Source organism: Bufo gargarizans, chromosome 4 (assembly GCF_014858855.1).
Source record: "Bufo gargarizans isolate SCDJY-AF-19 chromosome 4, ASM1485885v1, whole genome shotgun sequence".
Taxonomy (NCBI): domain Eukaryota; kingdom Metazoa; phylum Chordata; class Amphibia; order Anura; family Bufonidae; genus Bufo; species Bufo gargarizans.
The window spans coordinates 450,955,981-450,975,761 of NC_058083.1; the positions used below are offsets into that span (position 1 = coordinate 450,955,981).

The following is a 19,781-nucleotide window of genomic DNA, read 5'->3' on the forward strand; positions in this document are numbered from 1 at the left end:
CTCATCGCGATCAAATAGATGAGGTAAGTACGATTCAGGGAAAATCACTTGGCTACCACAAAGCATGAGGTAACTCGGCTTCGCGGCGAATCAAATTTTCCCTGAAATTCAGACGGACTTTGATTTGCTCAGCACTAATAGAGACCAATGCAGACAAAAAAAAAAAAAACTAACCAATTACATCAGTGCTTTTATTTTCTAGAGCTGGTTGGGAAATAGAAGCTGTAGCCTGATTGGTTGCTAAGGGTTTTTCTTCCCTCCGCACTAGCTTCCCTCCATCACTACCACCAGCTATAGGACCGTCTGCAGCGTCACCACTATTCGCACAGGTCAGGTACCGCCTGGGGCCGCTAGAGGTCGCCAAAAGCTCAAACCCTCGGTTTGGCAATGCATTCACATCTATCTCTGGGCGCGGTGCATTTTGGGAGGTTTAGGGAGCAGCCGGGCAGAGTGTAGGCGCTGGCCGCCATGTTGAGCGCTTTGTGTAGTTATAAATAAAGATCGGCGGACTTCCGGGCGGTGTATTGGTTGCTGGCCGTGACAGTTTGAATTTCTTTTTGTGGGGGGGAAGTCGATTTACGGTTTGGTTGGAAGCTCTTGATTTCACCCGAGGCTCAACCTGAACCGGGAGCCATGAGAGAGATGTTCACGTAAGTTTTGTGGTGTCCTCTCGTCAGGGCCGTGTGTGGGGGGAGTGTGAAGCTGAATGCTTGTTATATTGGAGACTGCTCTGCTCCACCATCCTTTATGGACCTGGGTATCTCCCTCCCTCTAAGTGGTCAGAACCTGGGAGAAGTGGGGCACCCCTCAGTGATGTCATCATGTTCCTGCGGCTGGGGGATTGTGGGAACATCTCAGAAGCAGGATAAGGCTCTGTTCACACCTCAACCTGTGTGACATATATTCTAGCGCATATGTGAACGTATCCGCAGGGCCCCATGCGCCCAAAGACCGTACGTTGCCATGCTTTTTCTTAAATAAATGTAGGTTGCTGCACTTTTTCCTATACAGGTGGCTGCAGTAAGTCTATATCCCCCCCCCCCCCCCCATAATTTTGGTGTGTGCTCCACCAGCTCATGGGGTGTTAAAAGTCTCCCCGTCACTCCAGGTGTTCTGAAACTACAACTCCCAGAGTGCTCTATTCACTTCTGAGAGTTAGAACAAAAGCTGAGGATGTTTTCATGCTGGGAGTTGTAGTTTCACAGCAGCTTGAGAGCCAACGGTTGCTGATCCTTGGCCTAGCTATAGCCACCTATCTCCAACGTACACAAAACCTTGTTCCCTGAAGAAACGGCATTACCAATGTTGCCGCTTCATTCTTTTATTTTTAAAGAGGGCATCCCATTAAGATGGCGATTACATGCTCCCCGTTTTAATAGACGTGTGTCCGATGCTCGATTGAACTCTAAGGCCCCTTGCAGACGAGCGTGAGCGGCTGGCCCCATTCACTTCTATGGGGCCAGCGTTGCGTGAAAAAACGCAGACTATAGAACGTGCTGCGGTTTTCACGCGACGCACAAGTGATGCATGAAAACCAACGCTCATGTGCACAGCCCCATTGAAATGAACGGGTCCGGATTCTGCGCAGGCGCTATGCATTCACCTCCCGAAGTGCACCCGCGCAGAATACTCGCTCGTGTGAAAGGGGCCTAAGGGCATTACACTAATTCCAGCAGCCCCACAGACTTGACCTAGCCTCAGGATGGGCTGTCAATATAAGATCAGCGGGGGTCCGACTTCTGACACCACCGACTCCTGACACAATCAGCTGTTTGACCCAAAAAAAAAAAAAAAAAAGCTTTAAAACCCCTTAATTGGCAAAACAGACATGGTGGTGTGCATGAGGCCTCGTATTACTGTAGCAGAAGCCGCGCGGATTAGTGTATATATAGCTGGGATGAGCCGCTATTTATAATGTCCCCTAATGCTGACATGGCAGAAGGAACTATTTTAAAGCTTCTGTAGCACTAATTGTGCAACAGACAACTGTGTGCCCGCCTCTCCTGTAGATGCCCCCTGCTCTGTGCGGGTCACAGCACACTTCTGTACAGGGCCGAGTATTGTGCAACTTGTCTCATTCTCTTATCAGAAACCTTGTGCAGCAAGTCTGCAGAGCACAATGCGCCTCCATAGAAGGATGTCTCCAGTGTTCTCCTCACAGACTCCGTGATTCCAGGAACATCACTCCACTACATTTAAGATAAAAATGTAACTTTCCTAATAGTCTTAAAGGGGTTGTCTGGGGAATAATAATTACCTATCCTAATGAGGTTTTTTATTTATTTTTTATTTGAAAACCACTTTAAAACTTCGAATCAAACTAGGCTGCGCTTCCGACTGGTACTTTGGAACCGAAGCAGAGTTCGCTTCGAAGTTTTAAAGTGGCTTTCCACTTTAAAAATCAATTTCCCAAGTTATTCAACAACTTTGCGAAAAATTAACTTCGTCTCTTCGGCGCCCATACGTTTTAATACTGTACGGAGATGGATCTCAGTACAGTATTTATGCAAACTTTTGAACGAAGCGACTTTGCATGTAGCATCCAAGGCTCACTTCACTCATCATTATCCCATCAGCAAGGGTCCCTGCTAATCAGCTTTTGCAGGGAGCCGAGATATGACGTTTACCGGTGCTCTGATGGGTGCCGCAGCCTCCCGGCAGCGCCGTACATTGTATAGCGGTTATGCTTGGTATCTCAGCTCAGCCCCATTGACTTGAATGCCATGTGACCGATATATGGAGATGTCACTGGCCTAGGATGAGCGCCGGGCCTTTTTTTAACAGCTAATCTGCAGGGATCCTTTGAGTCATATCCTGAAGATAGGCCGTCAAAATCTTTTCTCGGATTACCCCTTTTAAATTTAAAGTTTCATGTATTCAGATCCTGTGCAGACCAATGTGCCTCCCTGGTTGCATACAGTCTTCTCTTCCTGCTAATTAGGAGTTGCTTTCTTTATTTTCAACGTTCCTATTTTTTAATAGATTTTTATATTTTTGAGGCACTAAAATACAAACAAAAAAAAGTTGCAGAAGTCACCATAGCCTTTAAAGGGGTTTTCTCATCTCAGACAATGGGGGCATATCGCTAGGATATATGCCCCCATTGTCTTATAGGTGCGGGTCTCACTGCTGGGACCCGCACCTATATCGAGAACAGAGCCCCGAAAGTGAAGGAGAGTGCACTGTGCATGTGCAGCCGCCGAAAATTGCCGTCTGCCCCATAGAAATAAATGGGAGCATGGGCGGCATGCTGCCATTTACGTCTATGGGAGAGGCAGGGATTAGCGCTTGGTGGTGGACGGATCCCAGGAAATCTGGGGTCCTCCAGCCACAGCGCTCTGTTCTCAATATAGGTGCGGGTCCCACCGCTATCAGACAATGGGGGCATATCGCTAGAATATTGTCTAAGATGGGAATACCCCTTTAAGGAGTGGCTGTAGGATTTTGTGGAGATTGTGAAATTCCACTGACCAAGGGATATTGCAATTTGTCCTTTCTCTGACACAGCTGATTTTCAGAAGAACTTGGAGGTGTTAGCAGCCGTCCACATATTGCTTGAAGGGGTTCTCTGGGAATAATTCTGGTAGTTTTTATCTAATGCCCACAGCCTATCTCCGTAAACAGAAAATTCATGTTTAACCTGCTCCCCGCCGCTCCGGTCCTCTGCGCCACCTCCGCTGTGTCCATGTTCTGATCCCTGCAGTGTTGACATCCGGCGCTGCGTAATCACATACTCAACTGCAGCCAGTGATGTGCCACTTGTGGCCTTGGCACTGCTGAAACCAGTTATTGACTGCAGCAGAGTGGAGCAGACGAGTATGCATTTTCTGCTTAAGGAGGCAGGCTGTGGGCCTTAGATAAAAAGATATATTTTCTGGAAAACCCCCTTTAAGGGAGTGTTCCCATGTGGACATTTATGGCATAAAATAGGATGTGCTCTAAATGTCCATTAGGAACAGGCCTCCTATCTCAAGAATGGGGCCCTGAAGTAAATGGAGAGCAAATAGTGCACGTGTGACCACCCTCTCCATTCACTATTTGGGAAAATAACTAAGTGCTGACTCAACTATTTGAGAGTTCCTGAAGCGTGTTCTCAGTTTACAGCGGGGCCTCATACTTGAGATAGGAGTGGGACCAGTGGGTTCTTTCCCCTGGACTCCATTATACTTAATGGGGCCGGCAGGCATTCAGTTTGCATCTCGAACCAGAGAATTTTGGTAGGCTGTACTCTGCAGGAACTACTGCCGCAGATGTGAAAGTAGCTTTACCTGAATTACAGGTGAATGAGAATTCAGTGCAAGTTAAATATATTGAGCATGTCCACTGACAGGGGCTGTTCTATAATAAAAGTACTGGAAAAGAGCTGCCCTCAGCATCCCACCACTTTCCAGCTCATTTATTCCGAGGCCCTTTTTAAAAATGGAAAAAGCGACTATTTGCAAAGCTTCTGTAGCTGTATGTACCTGATCGTCATGTACCCAGTGGAGTCTTTTTTTCACTCTTCCTTTGTTCATCAGGAATGGCCATCTGGAGGTCCAGCCTCAGAGACACTATGGCATTACCTCCCCAATTAGTTGGGCTGGTCCCAAAGACCTTGATCACCTCTACACCCAGAAGCTGATGGAAGCCATGAGACCTTTTGGAGTTTTTGAAGATGATGAAGAACTCCGTCACAGGTTGGTCATCCTGGACTGCTTATCTAGATCTTAAAGGGGAATCCCCTGTGATAAAGAGATGGCTTATCATTAGGCTGGGGGTCTGACTTCTGGGGCTGCCATCAAACCTGAGAACGAATTGGCTGCAGCACTGGTCCAGTGATGCATCCCCTTCAAACGATGCCCCTGATCACCGGCTGTGCAACTCGGCTCTGTTAGCTTGGGGTCGGACTCTTGTCAGTCATAAAGTGATGGCCTATTGCCAGATAAGATGGGAATATTAGTGATGCATTATCCACATTTCTTTAGTATAGATTGTGCTGGAGTGGTCCATATCCAGCAGCACATGATGCTCGGCTAACCTCCGCTCCTACAATTCTAAGCGCACGCAACAGGTTATATGGGAACTGTAAGAACGGCCTCTATGTTGCTGGAACTTTCCAGATGACTTCTCATGCACCCATGCCTGTATGGCAGTACACTGACAGCTCTACATATGTGTAGGGTTAAAGCTTACTCTGGCTGATCCCAGTGTCTAAAGGTGCCTGGCACAGCGTACAAAGGACGTTGGGTAACATTCCTTCTCATTCACAAGGTTTTTTTTTTCTCCTTATCGTCCACGTCTTGAATTTCATATGACCTGTCCGACAGCAGCTTCATGTCAATCGCAAATGTATCTGTTGGGCTGTAGGTAAATGAGTGAGCTTCCACTTGAAAGGACCACCTATAGTCTGTTTTTTATTTCTGCTGTGAAGAAGGCGGCCATAACTTGTTCCTTGTAGTCATGCTTTTCAGGCTAATAAGAGGCCGACTAGTTGTCCCCAGTGTCTCAAGTGGTCGGATGTCCAGAAAACGGTCACAGCAAATGTAGATGATATTACCTGCTAACAGCAGTCTAGTTATTCCTTATGGTGCTGGGAGTTCAGCTCAGTTAAACTGACGGGCAGCCATGACGTACAAGACGTACAAAATGTCTTTACCTACAGTCTAACATGGCCAGCTTGGACAGTGTCTGTGTGCAGGTAGCACCCAGTTGTCAATCTGTAGGTTGTGTGGGTCCATTCATATGGCTGTGTAGACCCCAGAGGTCATGTCACCCTACAGTCATGCGCCTGAGCTCAGATTCGCAGTATAGTGCAGCCGGAGTAGCTGACTGCTTTCTCCAGAAATCCCACAGATCTGTCGACAACCCTACTGCAATGGTTGGTTTTAGTAATTGGCATATGTTACCACTCTTAGTACTTCTGACTACTTGCATGTGGGAATTATTGGTCTAAATTGCATACCTGACTGTATCCTCTTTATTTCCAGGATGTTTGTTCTGGGAAAACTGAACAATTTAGTCAAAGAATGGATTGCTGAACTTGGGGAATGTAAGGTAAGTGCACGGCTGTCAATTGATGATTCCAACAGAGCAGTTTAAAGGAATTGTCTCAGACATTGTTGGCATACCACATGTCTTGGGCATCGCTGGAGTATTTGACAGCCAATTTTTAACCCCATCACAACATTTTCCATACATGTATGATGGATGTCTACACTTTAACATGGTTTTCTGAGATTTAAATACTGCTTATGAAGCACAGCGCCGTACATTGTGTAGTGGCTGTGCTTGGTATCGCGGCTTAGCCCCATTCACTTTGATAGGGCTGAGCTGTGTCTAGGCCACGTGACTCATGTCCTCACTGGCCTAGGAAAAGCTGTGAATAAATATTGATGACCTTGGAAAACCACTTAAGGACCACAGGTTTATACCCCCCTAGTTGGCACTCCACAACTGGCACTCCACAAATCGGCACTCCACAACTTTAGCGGTTTATTGCTCGGTCATGCAACTTACCACCCAAATTAATTTTACCTCCTTTTCTTCTCACTAATAGAGCTTTCATTTGGTGGTATTTCATTGCTGCTGACATTTTTACTTTTTTTGTTATTAATTGAAATTTAACGATTTTTTTGCAAAAAAATGACATTTTTCACTTTCAGTTGTAAAATTTTGCAAAAAAAACGACATCCATATATAAATTTTTCGCTAAATTTATTGTTCTACATGTCTTTGATTAAAAAAAAAATGGTTTGGGTAAAAGTTATAGCGTTTACAAACTATGGTACAAAAATGTGAATTTCCGCTTTTTGAAGCAGCTCTGACTTTCTGAGCACCTGTCATGTTTCCTGAGGTTCTACAACGCCCAGACAGTAGAAACCCCCCACAAATGACCCCATTTCGGAAAGTAGACACCCTAAGGTATTCGCTGATGGGCATAGTGAGTTCATAGAACTTTTTATTTTTTGTCACATTTTAGCGGAAAATGATTTATTTTTATTTTTTTTCTTACAAAGTCTCATATTCCACTAACTTGTGACAAAAAATAAAAACTTCCATGTTCTCACTATGCCCATCACGAAATACCTTGGGGTGTCTTCTTTCCAAAATGGGGTCACTTGTGGGGAAGTTATACTGCCCTGGCATTCTAGGGCCCCTAATGTGTGGTTAGTAGTTTGAAATCAAAATGTGTAAAAAATGGCCTGTGAAATCCGAAAGGTGCTCTTTGGAATGTGTGCCCCTTTGCCCACCTAGGCGGCAAAAAAGTGACACACATCTGGTATCGCCGTACTCGGGAGAAGTTGGGCAATGTGTTTTGGGGTGTCATTTTACATATACCCATGCTGGGTGAGAAAAATATCTTGGTCAAATGCCAACTTTGTATAAAAAAAAAAATGGGAAAAGTTGTCTTTTGCAGAGATATTTCTCTCACCCAGCATGGGTATATGTAAAATGACACCCCAAAACACATTGCCCAACTTCTCCCGAGTACGGCGATACCAGATGTGTGTCACTTTTTTGCCGCCTAGGTGGGCAAAGGGGCACACATTCCAAAGAGCACCTTTCGGATTTCACAGGTAATTTTTTACACATTTTGATTTCAAATTACTTACCACACATTAGGGCCCCTAGAATGCCAGGGCAGTATAACTACCCCACAAGTGACCCCATTTTGGAAAGAAGACACCCCAAGGTATTCCGTGAGGGGCATGGCGAGTTCCTGGAATTTTTTATTTTTTGTCACAAGTTAGTGGAATATGAGACTTTGTAAGAAAAAAAAAAAAATCATCATTTTCCGCTAACTTGTGACAAAAAATAAAAAATTATAGGAACTCGCCATGCCCCTCACGGAATACCTTGGGGTGTCTTCTTTCCAAAATGGGGTCACTTGTGGGGTAGTTATACTGCCCTGGCATTCTAGGGGCCCTAATGTGTGGTAAGTAATTTGAAATCAAAATGTGTAAAAAATTACCTGTGAAATCCGAAAGGTGCTCTTTGGAATGTGTGCCCCTTTGCCCACCTAGGCGGCAAAAAAGTGACACACATCTGGTATCGCCGTACTCGGGAGAAGTTGGGCAATGTGTTTTGGGGTGTCATTTTACATATACCCATGCTGGGTGAGAGAAATATCTCTGCAAAAGACAACTTTTCCCATTTTTTTTTTATACAAAGTTGGCATTTGACCAAGATATTTTTCTCACCCAGCATGGGTATATGTAAAATGACACCCCAAAACACATTGCCCAACTTCTCCCGAGTACGGCGATACCAGATGTGTGATACTTTTTTGCAGCCTAGATGCGCAAAGGGGCCCAAATTCCTTTTAGGGGGGCATTTTTAGACATTTGGATCCCAGACTTCTTCTCACGGTTTCAGGCCCCTAAAATGCCTGGGCAGTATAAATACCCCACATGTGACCCCATTTTGGAAAGAAGACACCCCAAGGTATTCAATGAGGGGCCTGGCGAGTTCATAGAATTTTTATTTTTTTTGCATAAGTTAGCGGAAATTGATATATTTTTTTTGTTTTTTTTTTCTCACAAAGTCTCACTTTCCGCTAACTTAGGACAAAAATTTCAATCTTTCATGGACTCAATATGCCCCTCACGGAATACCTTGGGGTGTCTTCTTTCCGAAATGGGGTCACATGTGGGGTATTTATACTGCCCTGGCTTTTTAGGGGCCCTAAAGCGTGGGAAGAAGTCTGGAATATAAATGTCTAAAAATGTTACGCATTTGGATTCCGTGAGGTGTATGGTGAGTTCATGTGAGATTTTATTTTTTGACACAAGTTAGTGGAACATGAGACTTTGTAAGAAAAAAAATAATAATATTTCCGCTAACTTGGGCCCAAAAAAATTCTGAATGGAGCCTTACAGGGGGGCGATCAATGACAGGGGGGTGATCAGGGAGTGTATATGGGGTGATCACCCCCCTGTCATTGATCACCCCCCTGTAAGGCTCCATTCAGACGTCCGTATGCGTTTTGCGGATCCGATCCATGGATGCGTGGATCCGTAAAACACATGCAGACGTCTGAATGGAGCCTTACAGGGGGGTGATCAATGACAGGGGGGAGATCAATGACAGGGGGGTGATCAGGGAGTGTATATGAGGTGATCACCCTCCTGTAAGGCTCCATTCAGACGTCCGTATGCGTTTTGCAGATCCGATCCATGGATGCGTGGATCCGTAAAACACATGCAGACGTCTGAATGGAGCCTTACAGGGGGGTGATCAATGACAGGGGGTGATCAGGGAGTGTATATGAGGTGATCACCCCCTTGTCATTGATCACCCCCCTGTAAGGCTCCATTCAGACGTCCGTATGCGTTTTGCGGATCCGATCCATGTATCCGTGGATCCGTAAAAATCATACGGACCTCTGAATGGAGCCTGACGGGGGGGGGGGGGGGGGGTGATCAATGACAGGGGGGGGGGGGGGGTGATCAATGACAGGGGGGGGGGGGTTGATCAATGACAGGGGGGGGGTGATCAGTGGTTTATAAAGGGTTAATAAGTGACAGGGGGGGGGTGGGGTGGGGTGTAGTGTAGTGGTGTTTGGTGCTACTTTACTGAGCTGCCTGTGTCCTCTGGTGGTCGATCCTAACAAAAGGGACCACCAGAGGACCAGGTAGCAGGTATATTAGACACTGTTATCAAAACAGCGTCTAATATACCTGTTAGGGGTTAAAAAATCACATCTCCAGCCTGCCAGCGAACGATTGCCGCTGGCAGGCTGGAGATCCACTCGCTTACCTTCCGTTCCTGTGAGCGCGCGCGCGTTCACAGGAAATCTCGGCTCACGCGAGATGACGCCTATTGGCGTTAGTGTAGCCTGGGAGCGCCGCAGAGATGACGCCTTTCGGCGTTAGCGTATCGCTAAGTGGTTAAAGATGGTGGCCACACCATAGCTGTAGGGTATCTGCTGTTTTACACAGCAGACACTCGGGCTAATACATTCGATCGGCATTGTCGCACACTTAACCCCTCAAATACTGTGGTCATTTGTGACCAAAGCAGATGAGGCGGATTTCCATGGGCATGCTCCCAGGGCTTCCCTGCGCTGAGATTGGGGAAACCTTTTGTTGGTGGTGATAGGCCTATCACAGGTATATTCCCATGTAGGCCGGCAGGTGGCAATGTTCCGTAGGAATATACAGAATTTCCCATACACTTTTTTTTTTTTTTTTTTTTTTTTTTTTTTTTTTGCCGCTTCCCACTAAGTCATGTGCAAAATTATATGGTGCCATTGCAAGGTTAATGTAAACAAGCCCTCACACCACTATGTGAATGTAAACAAAAAAGGAGTAAAAAACTGAATCGTTGTCATGAAGGGGTTAACATTTAAATTAAAGGGCTGCAATGTGATAATTCGTTTACAGATGAGGAATACATCGGTTTCAGCCGATAATTGTCAGGTCTGCAATTAGATACGGGGTTGTCGGGATGATTACATTACACATTTCACTGGGTGCATACCATTCGGTTTAGGGGGTTTTAGTTTTTCCTTGTAGAAGATTTTTATTAATGTTGTTCTGCACTGAGAATCTGCTTTGCTTGTCATTTGTCTTAGAGTCTCCCGCCCACTATAATATCTGTTGCTGGGGGAAAGATCTTCACTTTTGGTTCCTATCGCCTCGGGGTGCACACTAAAGGTTTGTCCTCATGTTTTCTCACTGTCTGTGGTGTGGCTGGGGTCGTCCTAGAAAACTGATGTTTTTCCTCCTCCCAGGTGCTGATATTGATGCCCTCTGCGTTGCTCCCAGACATGTAGAGCGATCAGATTTTTTTCAGTCATTTGTTGAAAAGTTGAAACTTCAGGAGGGGATAAGAAATGTCCGGGTAAGTAGTTACTGTGAGCATCCTGATTGCATTGATAAGGGTGTCACTGAGAAACAGATTAAAGGGGTTGTCTTGTTTCAAGAGGAAATGGGACACCTCAGGAGATCAACTTGTAATAAAGAATAGATGATTACTTGCCTGGCGCATTCCCACACTGGCGCTCTGGTTCTCCCCACAGGGCTCTGTTTTCCTGGCTGTAGTGATCGCATTCACAACATGCAGCCAATCGCTGGTCTATTCATTGCATTGCTGAGGCCAGTGATTGGCTGCAGGGGCAATGTGTCACTGCTGCAGCTGGGAAAACACCTGTTGAGAGATCTGGCATGGGATCTGTCAGGTAATCAAGTCATCTTTATTACCTTTTTAAAGGGCATCTGTCAGCAGATTTGTACCTATGACACTGGCTGACCTGTTACATGTGCACTTGGCACCTGTGTTGGACCCACGTTCATATGTGCCCGCAATACTGAGATGTTTTTAAAATATAGATATCTATATACCTTTTTAGGTGCAACGGGGGCATTGCCATTACACCTAGAGGCTCCAATATCTCTAACTGCTACACCCTCTGCACTTTGACAGAGCCGGGTACGATGATGATTTCACTACCTGGCTCTGTCAAAGTGCAGAGAAAGCTGAGTCACTAGGAGTAATGGCAACGCCCCCGTTGCTCCTAGAGGCTAATTTGCATATATCAAAACATAATTTTTCGCTGCATTCTGAGCACATATGGACATGGGACCAACACGGATGCCTTCAGCTGCCAAGTGCACGTGTAACAGGTCAGCCAGTGTCAGAAGTACAAATCTGACAGATGCCCTTTAAGCCCGTTTGAGAAAAAGCAGCTGTCCATCATGCTGTGTGATACTAGATCTTTAAAGAATGTTCTTGTCAAAACTTGTATTAGTTATAACTAGTTGACTTCTTGGTTTGTGTTGTTAGGCTGTTGAGGACGCCTTTGTTCCTGTAATAAAGTTTGAATTCTTTAATATTGAGGTAAGCATAAAGAAATATCCAGACTGGCTTGTGTTTGGCATTGTATTAACATGAAATGCTTAAAGATCATGCTGATTCAAACTGTACCTTTCTTTTGTCTGTATGATAAATGGCTGCAGAGAAATCTGTTTTTATTCATATGCAAATTAGTAATTGGAGCACTAAGAGGCGGGGCTGAATATTCTGAGCACTGCTTTGTAACACCCCCTGTGCACACGCACGCATCTCCCTCCCCTTGATTGACAGGGCAAGACAGCAGGCTAAGGGCAGTGCTGTACTGTATATATGTGTATTATACACACTCTGTACTATAGCTTCACCACACTGAGATCTGCTCAGAAAGCTAATCTACATATTACTGCTTTATTTATTCACAGGCAGAATTTATGATTATACAGACACTGGTAATATGTGATAACTTATAAGTAGCGATGAGCGAATTGACTTCGGATGCTTCATCCGAAGTCGATTTGCGCAATACTGCAGTATTAGAATGTGTTGGCTCTGCTGAGCCGAAGTTTTTTACATTGTGAAGTCTTTGTGTAATAACTTAGAATTAATTATTACTGTAAAAAAAACTTGGGTCCCGTTCTAAGTGGAGTGTATTACTCCCCTGCGACAGAAGCATTAAGGGGTGAAACAATACTACCTTTTATGTTTCAACAAACCTGAGATCCTAGATTAAGTGGAGCTTTCAATGACTTTATTCGGTAAATGTCTTGTCAACAACTTTTTCTCTTATTTCTCTATAGATTGATTTGGTTTTTGCAAGACTACCCTTACAATGTATCCCTGATAATTTGGACTTGCGTGAAGATTCATGGTTAAGAAGTTTAGATATAAGGTGCATAAGAAGCTTAAATGGTAAGTGAAAGTTTATGCAGCTGTAACATTCTCGCTTTCACTGTAATCCATATGTCAGCGATTTTCCCCAGAAGACAGCAGTAATAAGAGCCCATGTGCTATGCCCAGATTAGCTGAGCGGAGACGGCTCCTGCCTCTGCCTGCTTCGCTAAGTTAAGAGTCCTGCATGTCAGATCTTGGCTTAGCGAAGCAGGAGCCCGCTCTGTTCAGCTAATCCTGGCATAGCACATGGTTACAGGGTACCTATGTGCTATGCCAGGACTTGGTAAACCTTCGGGGGGGCCTGTGCTGCCGTCCCATTGAGAAACTGAACTCCGTACACCGCTGAGAAGTCAGTGGTGTACTGAAAAGTCAATTTTAAGCTCACAGGGAAAAGTGCACTTTGGGCAGAAAGGGGGGACGGTTGGGAGTCTATTAGTAACGTAGTTTATAAGGCCGAAAAAAGACATTTGTCCATCCAGTTCGGCCGGTTATCCTGTAAGTTGATCCAGAGGAAGGCAAAAAAAAAAGTGAGGTAGAAGCCAATTTTCCCCACTTAAGGGGAATAAAATTCCTTCTCTACTCCAATCGGGCAATCAGAATAACTCCCTGGATCAATGACCCCTCTCTAGTAGCTATAGCCTGTAATATTATTGCACTCTAGAAATACATCCAGGCCCCTCTTGAATTTTTTTTATTCTACTCACCATCACCACCTCCTCAGGCAGAGAATTCCATAGTCTCACTGCTCTTACCGTAAAGAATCCTCTTCTATGTTTGTGTACAAACCTTCTTTCTCGATCATAACATTGGGGGACACAGGACTGTGGGTATAGCTTGCTGCTGCCACTAGGAGGTGACACTAGGCTGAAAACTGTTAGCTCCTCCCCTGCAGGCTATACCCCCTCCAGCCTGGAGAGAGCATTTCAATTTTTAGCTTAGTGTCGTAGGAGGCAGACCTTCTCTTTTTTATTTTATTAGGTTCATGGGGCACAGATCCGCATGGCATCTGTCCCCCCCCCCCCCCCCAAGAAGACAAGTGGACCAGGGCAGCCTCGCTCCCCTGCTTCCCACCAGCAATAGGGCCACCTACTCACCAGCCCTATCCTGCCCGGACCCCTGATGCCTCTGCCAGCGGTCGTTAGGTGGCCCTGCTGGGACAACATCTAAGGGCGAAATCCACAGAAGACAGGTGAGTATTACTCACCTAGGGTCACATCTTCCCGTTATCAGTCCTTTCGTAGGTTTGCGGGCACTCGCCTGTTGGCGGGGAAATCCTTCCTTCCAGTGACATGGACTATCATTACAACAGACGCCAACCTTTGCGGTTGGGGCGTAGTTCTCGCCACATGGACGGTCCAGGGTGTTTCGTCCAGCGTGGAAGCTCTTGTGGCGCCTTGGGACAGCTTTGCGTTTCTTTACGTGTTCCCACCATTACCACTTCTACCTCGGATCCTACGCAGAATCAGGAACGAAGGCATCAAGACAATCCTGATCGCCCCAGACTGGCCTCGACGAGCTTGGTACTCAGAAATCATTCTTCTGCTAGGAGATGCTCCGTGGCCTCTGCCAATCAGAACCGATCTACTCGCCCAGGGCCCAGTCTTCTATCAGAGTTTAGATACGCTACGTTTAACGGCGTGGCTGTTTAAACCTTTCTGTTGAAACAGAGGTTTTTCTGATGCAGTCATTCGAACCATGATTAGGGCCAGGAAACCTTCCTCTTCTAGGATTTACTACCAGACCTGGAAATCCTTCTTGTGTTTCTGCGAGGAATGAGCTCTTCCTCCCAGGTGTTTTTCCCTTCCGACGGTTCTAGCGTTCCTTCAGTCAGGATTGGACCTGGGCATGGCTCTCAGTTCCCTCCAAATGGCAGGTCTCTGCCCTGTCCACTTTTTTCCAACGTACTCTAGCCATCCTAGGTCCTGTCAAGACTTTCTTGCAAGGAGTAGCTCATATCGGTCCCCATTACATTCTGGTTCTCGGTGCCCTCCAGACAGCGCGGTTCGAACCTCTGAGTGAAGTTTCCGTCTGTCTACTTTCCTGGAAAGTGGCCTTTTTAGTGGCAATTACCTCTATTCGACGGGTTTCGGAACTGGCAGCTCTCTCCTACAAGGAACCCTTTTTGGTGGTTCACCAAGATGAGGTGGTTCTTCGTCCAGTGCCATCTTTTTTTTTTTTTTTTACCAAAGGTTGTGTCTGCCTTTCACGTGAATGAGGACATTGTTTTGCCCTCAGCCTTTTCATCCGCGTGAGGTCTCCTTCCATCGTCTGGATGTAGTACGGGCCTTGAAGATTGTATCTGTCAGTGGTGGCCCCCTTTAGACGCACTGACGCTCTGTTCGTTATCTCGGAAGGCCCTCGTAAAGGTTTGGCGGTTTAAAAGGTGACTATTGCTCGGTGTATTCGCTCGGCCATTGCCGAGGCCTATTGTTCCAGGGACAAGGTTCCTCCACCCGGGATCACGGTTCACGGTTCGCTCTACCAGAGCGGTTGGGGCTTCTTGGGCACACCTCCACCACACTTCTGCTTCTCAGTTGTGTAAAGCAGCGACTTGGTCCTCTCTACACACCTTTACTAAATTTTACTGGGTGAATTCATTGGCCTCGGCGGATGCGTCTCTTGGCCGCAGGGTTCTGCAGGCCGCAGTTCAGTGACTTCCATAGAGAGTTGGTTTGGGAGAATTTTGTTTCCCTCCCCGGGGACTGCTTTAGGACGTCCCACGGTCCTGTGTCCCCCACTGATATGAATGAGAAAATTAGATTTTTGTGAACTCACCTGTGAAATCCTTTTCTCGCTTGATTCATTGGGGGACACAGCACCCACCCACATATTGTTGTGAGGCAAGTGGGGTTCCTGTTTGTCTGTTGGGACCTTGTGTTTGGTTCGGTCTCATGACGGTGTACAGTTTTCTGTTGATTTTTACTATAATTTAGTCTCTCCTACTGCTGGAGCACAAACTGAAATGCTCTCTCCAGGCTGGAGGGGGTATAGCCTGCAGGGGAGGAGCTAACAGTGTTCAGCCTATACCCACGGTCCTGTGTCCCCCAATGAATCAAGCGAGAAAAATATTTTACAGGGGAGTTCACAAAAATCTCATTTTCCTCCAGACGCAGAGGATGTCCCCTCGTCACAGTTACAGTCCTGGGGATAAATAGATGATGGGATAGATATCTGTACTGACACCTGATATATTTATACATCGTTATTATATCCCCCCCTCAGTCGTCTTTTGTTTCTAAAGTGAATAACCCTTATGTTGATAATCTTTCAGGGTACTGTAGTCTTCCCATTCCAGTTATTACTTTAGTTGCCCTCCTCTGTACCCTCACCAGCTCTATGGCTGCCTTCTTCACAGGAGCCCAGAACTGTGCACAGTACTCCATGTGTGGTCTGACTAGTGATTTGTAAAGTGGTAGGACTATGTTCTCATCACAGGCATCTATGCCCCTTTTGATGCAACCCATTATCTTATTGGCCTTGGCAGCAGCTACTGACACTGGTTTCTACAGCTTAGTTTGCTGTTCACTAAAGTTCCTAGGTCCATGTCAGTGTTTTACCATTTAGTATGTACGGCTGACTTGCATTATTCCTTCCCGTGTGCATCTGCCACTTATCTGCCCAAGCCTCTAATCTATCCAGATACCTCTGTAGCTGTGTATTGTCCTCTTTAGTGTTAATTAGTTAACACAGTTTAGTATTATAAAAAATGCAAAAACCATAAATAAAGTATATTACAAATTGTGTTATGACATCAGGGACATTTTTAAACAAAAAACATATTCAAAAGATTTTAGTTTCTCTTTAAGCATAGGTGCAGGCAAAAGAAGCTTTTGACCAAAATCTAAAATGATATAATGCTTTGCAGTGAGGTAGTGATGGGTTGTGGGTCTTCCAGCAGTGAATACATCTTTCATGGCTTCACCCCTTTGCTTGCGCTCAGATGCAACATATTTGGTTCATCTGGTTGTTGGTGTCGTGCTAAAAAGGTGCTTGTGGTCTCTTTACAGGTTGCAGAGTTACAGATGAAATTTTGTATCTAGTACCAAATAAAGAAAATTTCAGATTAACTTTGAGAGCCGTCAAGCTATGGGCAAAGAGTAAGTATCAAGACTTCTAGTAGTGACCATGCCACATGGGTTATAGAGGAAGGAGCTCTGTTTAGTAACCCTTTACATGATTTAGTAGCATTAAGAAATATTAATGATGTGTTCAGGATTTTTTCTGATCGAGTATGGCTAGAGTATCTCTTGGCATTTTGATTTTGTAACTCCTTTTTCTTCTCAGAACGTGGAATTTATTCTAACATGTTGGGCTTTCTCGGTGGAGTTTCGTGGGCCATGTTGGTAGCAAGGACTTGTCAGTTGTACCCAAATGCAGTTGCATCTACTCTTGTCCATAAGTTTTTCCTTGTGTTTTCTAAGTGGTGAGTGTTAGTTACTGTATAGAATTTATTTTACAGGTATTCTAATTCTTCTTGCTTTAAGTGCAGGTAATGGGTTTTCTATTTCTAACGGTCAGCATCTCCTCTCTCCACAGGGAATGGCCTAACCCAGTATTACTAAAACAGCCAGAAGAAAGCAACCTAAATCTGCCTGTTTGGGACCCCCGAGTAAGTGGAATACTATGTTTAGTAATAATTGTAGAGCCAGGCTACTTTCATCTAGACTGCACGTCTTATTTTTCATTTGTGAGCTTAGAAGACATTAACTCTATTTTTAAATATCAACCTTTTATTGGATGGATTTCTTGTATTAAAAGGGAGTCTGTCAGCACATTTACCCCTTTTTAACAGTTCCCATAGCGCTGTAGCCGCAACACAGATTAAAACGGTACCTTTATATGCTTTTGTGGACTTGTAAAACTGCCAAAAACAAACTTTGATGCATATGTAAATGAGGGCTCGCAAGTGCCCAGGGCGGCGTCCACCGCGTTGGTGCCCAGGCAGCTCTGCCTCTTCGGCTCTTATCCCAGCCTCTTCCTCTGTCCGCCCATCTGTTTTCTCTCCCCCTCAGCGAGATCCCGCTCCTGTGCGATGACTTCCTTGGATGGGACACGGTATCGCAGTAGCTTATGCGCATGCCCCGACCAAAGAAGTCAGCGCGTAGGCGCGTGATCTCGCTGAGGGGGAGAGAAAACAGATGGGCAGGCAGAGGAAGAGGCGGAGATGAGAGCCAAAAAGGCAGAGCTGCCTGGGCCCCAACGCGGTGGACGCCGCCCTGGGCACTTGCGAGCCCTCATTTACATATGCATCAAAGTTCGTTTTTGGCGGTTTTACAAGTCCACAAAAGCATATAAAGGTAGCGTTTTAATCATCTGTGTTGCGGCTACATCGCTATGGGAACTGTTAAAAAGGGGTAAATGTGCTGACAGACTCCCTTTTAAATTATAATGTTCAAATGGTGCCGTTTTTAGATGCATTTTTTTTTTTTTCCCCTTTCCAAGTGTAACTGTCATGTTCTCATTAAAAAAACAATTTTGGCATATGTTACTGCTGCTGTAGCATTATAATTAAAGCAATCTTTAGTTTCTTCACATACCACTGTTTTTTCCTTGAGTTTTTCCTTTTTAGTTACGGATGTTTTAACCTCTACAATATGAGTATCTTCTCAAGATTGCTCCTCTGCCAGTTCTGAGGCCAAAACTGCTTTCCCTCACTTCCCATGCGGTGTGAAGGACCGCCCCTCTGTCTTCTGTTTATACTAAAAGGAAGACTGACAAGCCCTAGCAACTGTATTTTAAGGGAACAGTGAAAAGGGACGTGGGACATTAATGAAAGCTGTTATTATAACGGAATTACAGATCTTTTGACAATTGGAGTAACAGCAACTTGTGGCCAGGGTAAGGACAGGGTCACATGTACCACTGCAGTCAGGGCCTCAGTAGTGACTTATCCCCAAGCAGCATGTCCCTGCAGGGTCACATGCTGGTTGGTAGGTGTATCCCCTTAGGGTATGTTGATATGGCACAATATACAGTGTACTTCAGGGCTGTTTTACTCTTTGTATGTGACACACTGGCAATGCAATTTCACATGGGTGTGTTTTGGGGGCAGTAATTTGAAATATGCCTCAGGAGGTGACATGTGATTTGTTTTATATCTCACATCCCATTAAAGTCAATGAGAGTCCTAAAATATATTCAAGCTCACACAAAACATCAAATGCCAAAAGAAAATGATAAATGAGACTCTGCTCATCAGCCAGGGTTTTTTTTTTTTTTTTTTTTTTTTTTTTTTTTTTTTTAAGCTAACCATTTTGCCATGTGAACATTAGTCTCATATTCATGAACTCCTGCCTCCCTCATCCTTTTTCCCTGCACTGGTGGTTGCAATAGAAGGAAAGATGTCTGTCGGCAGCAGTGAAAGCCAAGAAAATACGAAGACCTTCTGTATTGAGCGGACTCCAGCACTCCGCTCTTGCTGGAGCTGTTCATTACAGATTTTAGCACATTTTCTTGGGTGATCTCAAGAAAGCTACCCAGCATTTTGTTGAACATATTTGTCACCAGCATATGCCTTGATAATGTGGCATAACTATTTGTATATAGTGTAAATTCAATGTGTGCAATTAATTTTGCTTTTAATTCCTCCTTTTCTTCCTATTTTTACAGGTAAACCCAGCTGACCGATATCACCTCATGCCTATAATTACTCCAGCATATCCTCAGCAAAATTCCACATACAACGCTTCAACCTCAACCCGCACAATTATGGTAGAAGAATTTAGACACGGTATGGGTATTGTATTACACAGTGTTAGTGTTTTGTAGCTGATGACATAAAGTATGAATGACTGGTAATACATTTTTAAGTTCAACTGAAGATAACTTGAGATGGTTTTAGTTAAAATCATGTCATGTTTTTCCAAAGGTCTTGCTGTCACAGACGAGATCCTCCAAGGCAAGGTGGACTGGTCTAAATTGTTTGAACCGCCAAACTTTTTTCAGAAGTACAAGTAAGGTGTTTTTTGCTTTTGTTTTTTAAAGCTTCTTAAATGAAACTGGTGTTTCCAGTTTCTGAACCTTAAAGGGATATTCCTGTATTGGACATTGGGGATATATCGCAAGGATATGCTCCTAATGTCTGATGGGTGCGGGTCCCACCTCTGGGACCCCCA

General features: G+C 45.0%; 1 protein-coding gene across 3 annotated transcripts in view; it reads left to right on the top strand.

The window, feature by feature from the left end:
• The first annotated feature begins 437 nt into the window (after positions 1-437).
• The window catches only part of PAPOLG (poly(A) polymerase gamma), a 38,697-nt gene continuing 19,353 nt past the window's right edge, over positions 438-19,781 (top strand). Inside the window, exons 1-12 of one of the 3 annotated variants that reach the window (XM_044288835.1) lie at positions 438-650; positions 4,518-4,676; positions 5,967-6,033; positions 10,556-10,637; positions 10,715-10,824; positions 11,767-11,820; positions 12,573-12,684; positions 16,674-16,763; positions 16,951-17,089; positions 17,203-17,275; positions 19,276-19,396; positions 19,535-19,619. In XM_044288835.1, the coding sequence (XP_044144770.1) occupies positions 634-650; positions 4,518-4,676; positions 5,967-6,033; positions 10,556-10,637; positions 10,715-10,824; positions 11,767-11,820; positions 12,573-12,684; positions 16,674-16,763; positions 16,951-17,089; positions 17,203-17,275; positions 19,276-19,396; positions 19,535-19,619 (1,109 nt within the window). In that variant the 5' untranslated portion in view covers positions 438-633. Of the gene's footprint in view, positions 651-4,517; positions 4,677-5,966; positions 6,034-10,555; positions 10,638-10,714; positions 10,825-11,766; positions 11,821-12,572; positions 12,685-16,673; positions 16,764-16,950; positions 17,094-17,202; positions 17,276-19,275; positions 19,397-19,534; positions 19,624-19,781 lie in introns of those variants that run through there. The other 2 variants (XM_044288836.1, XM_044288837.1) reach the window with 2 other exon arrangements.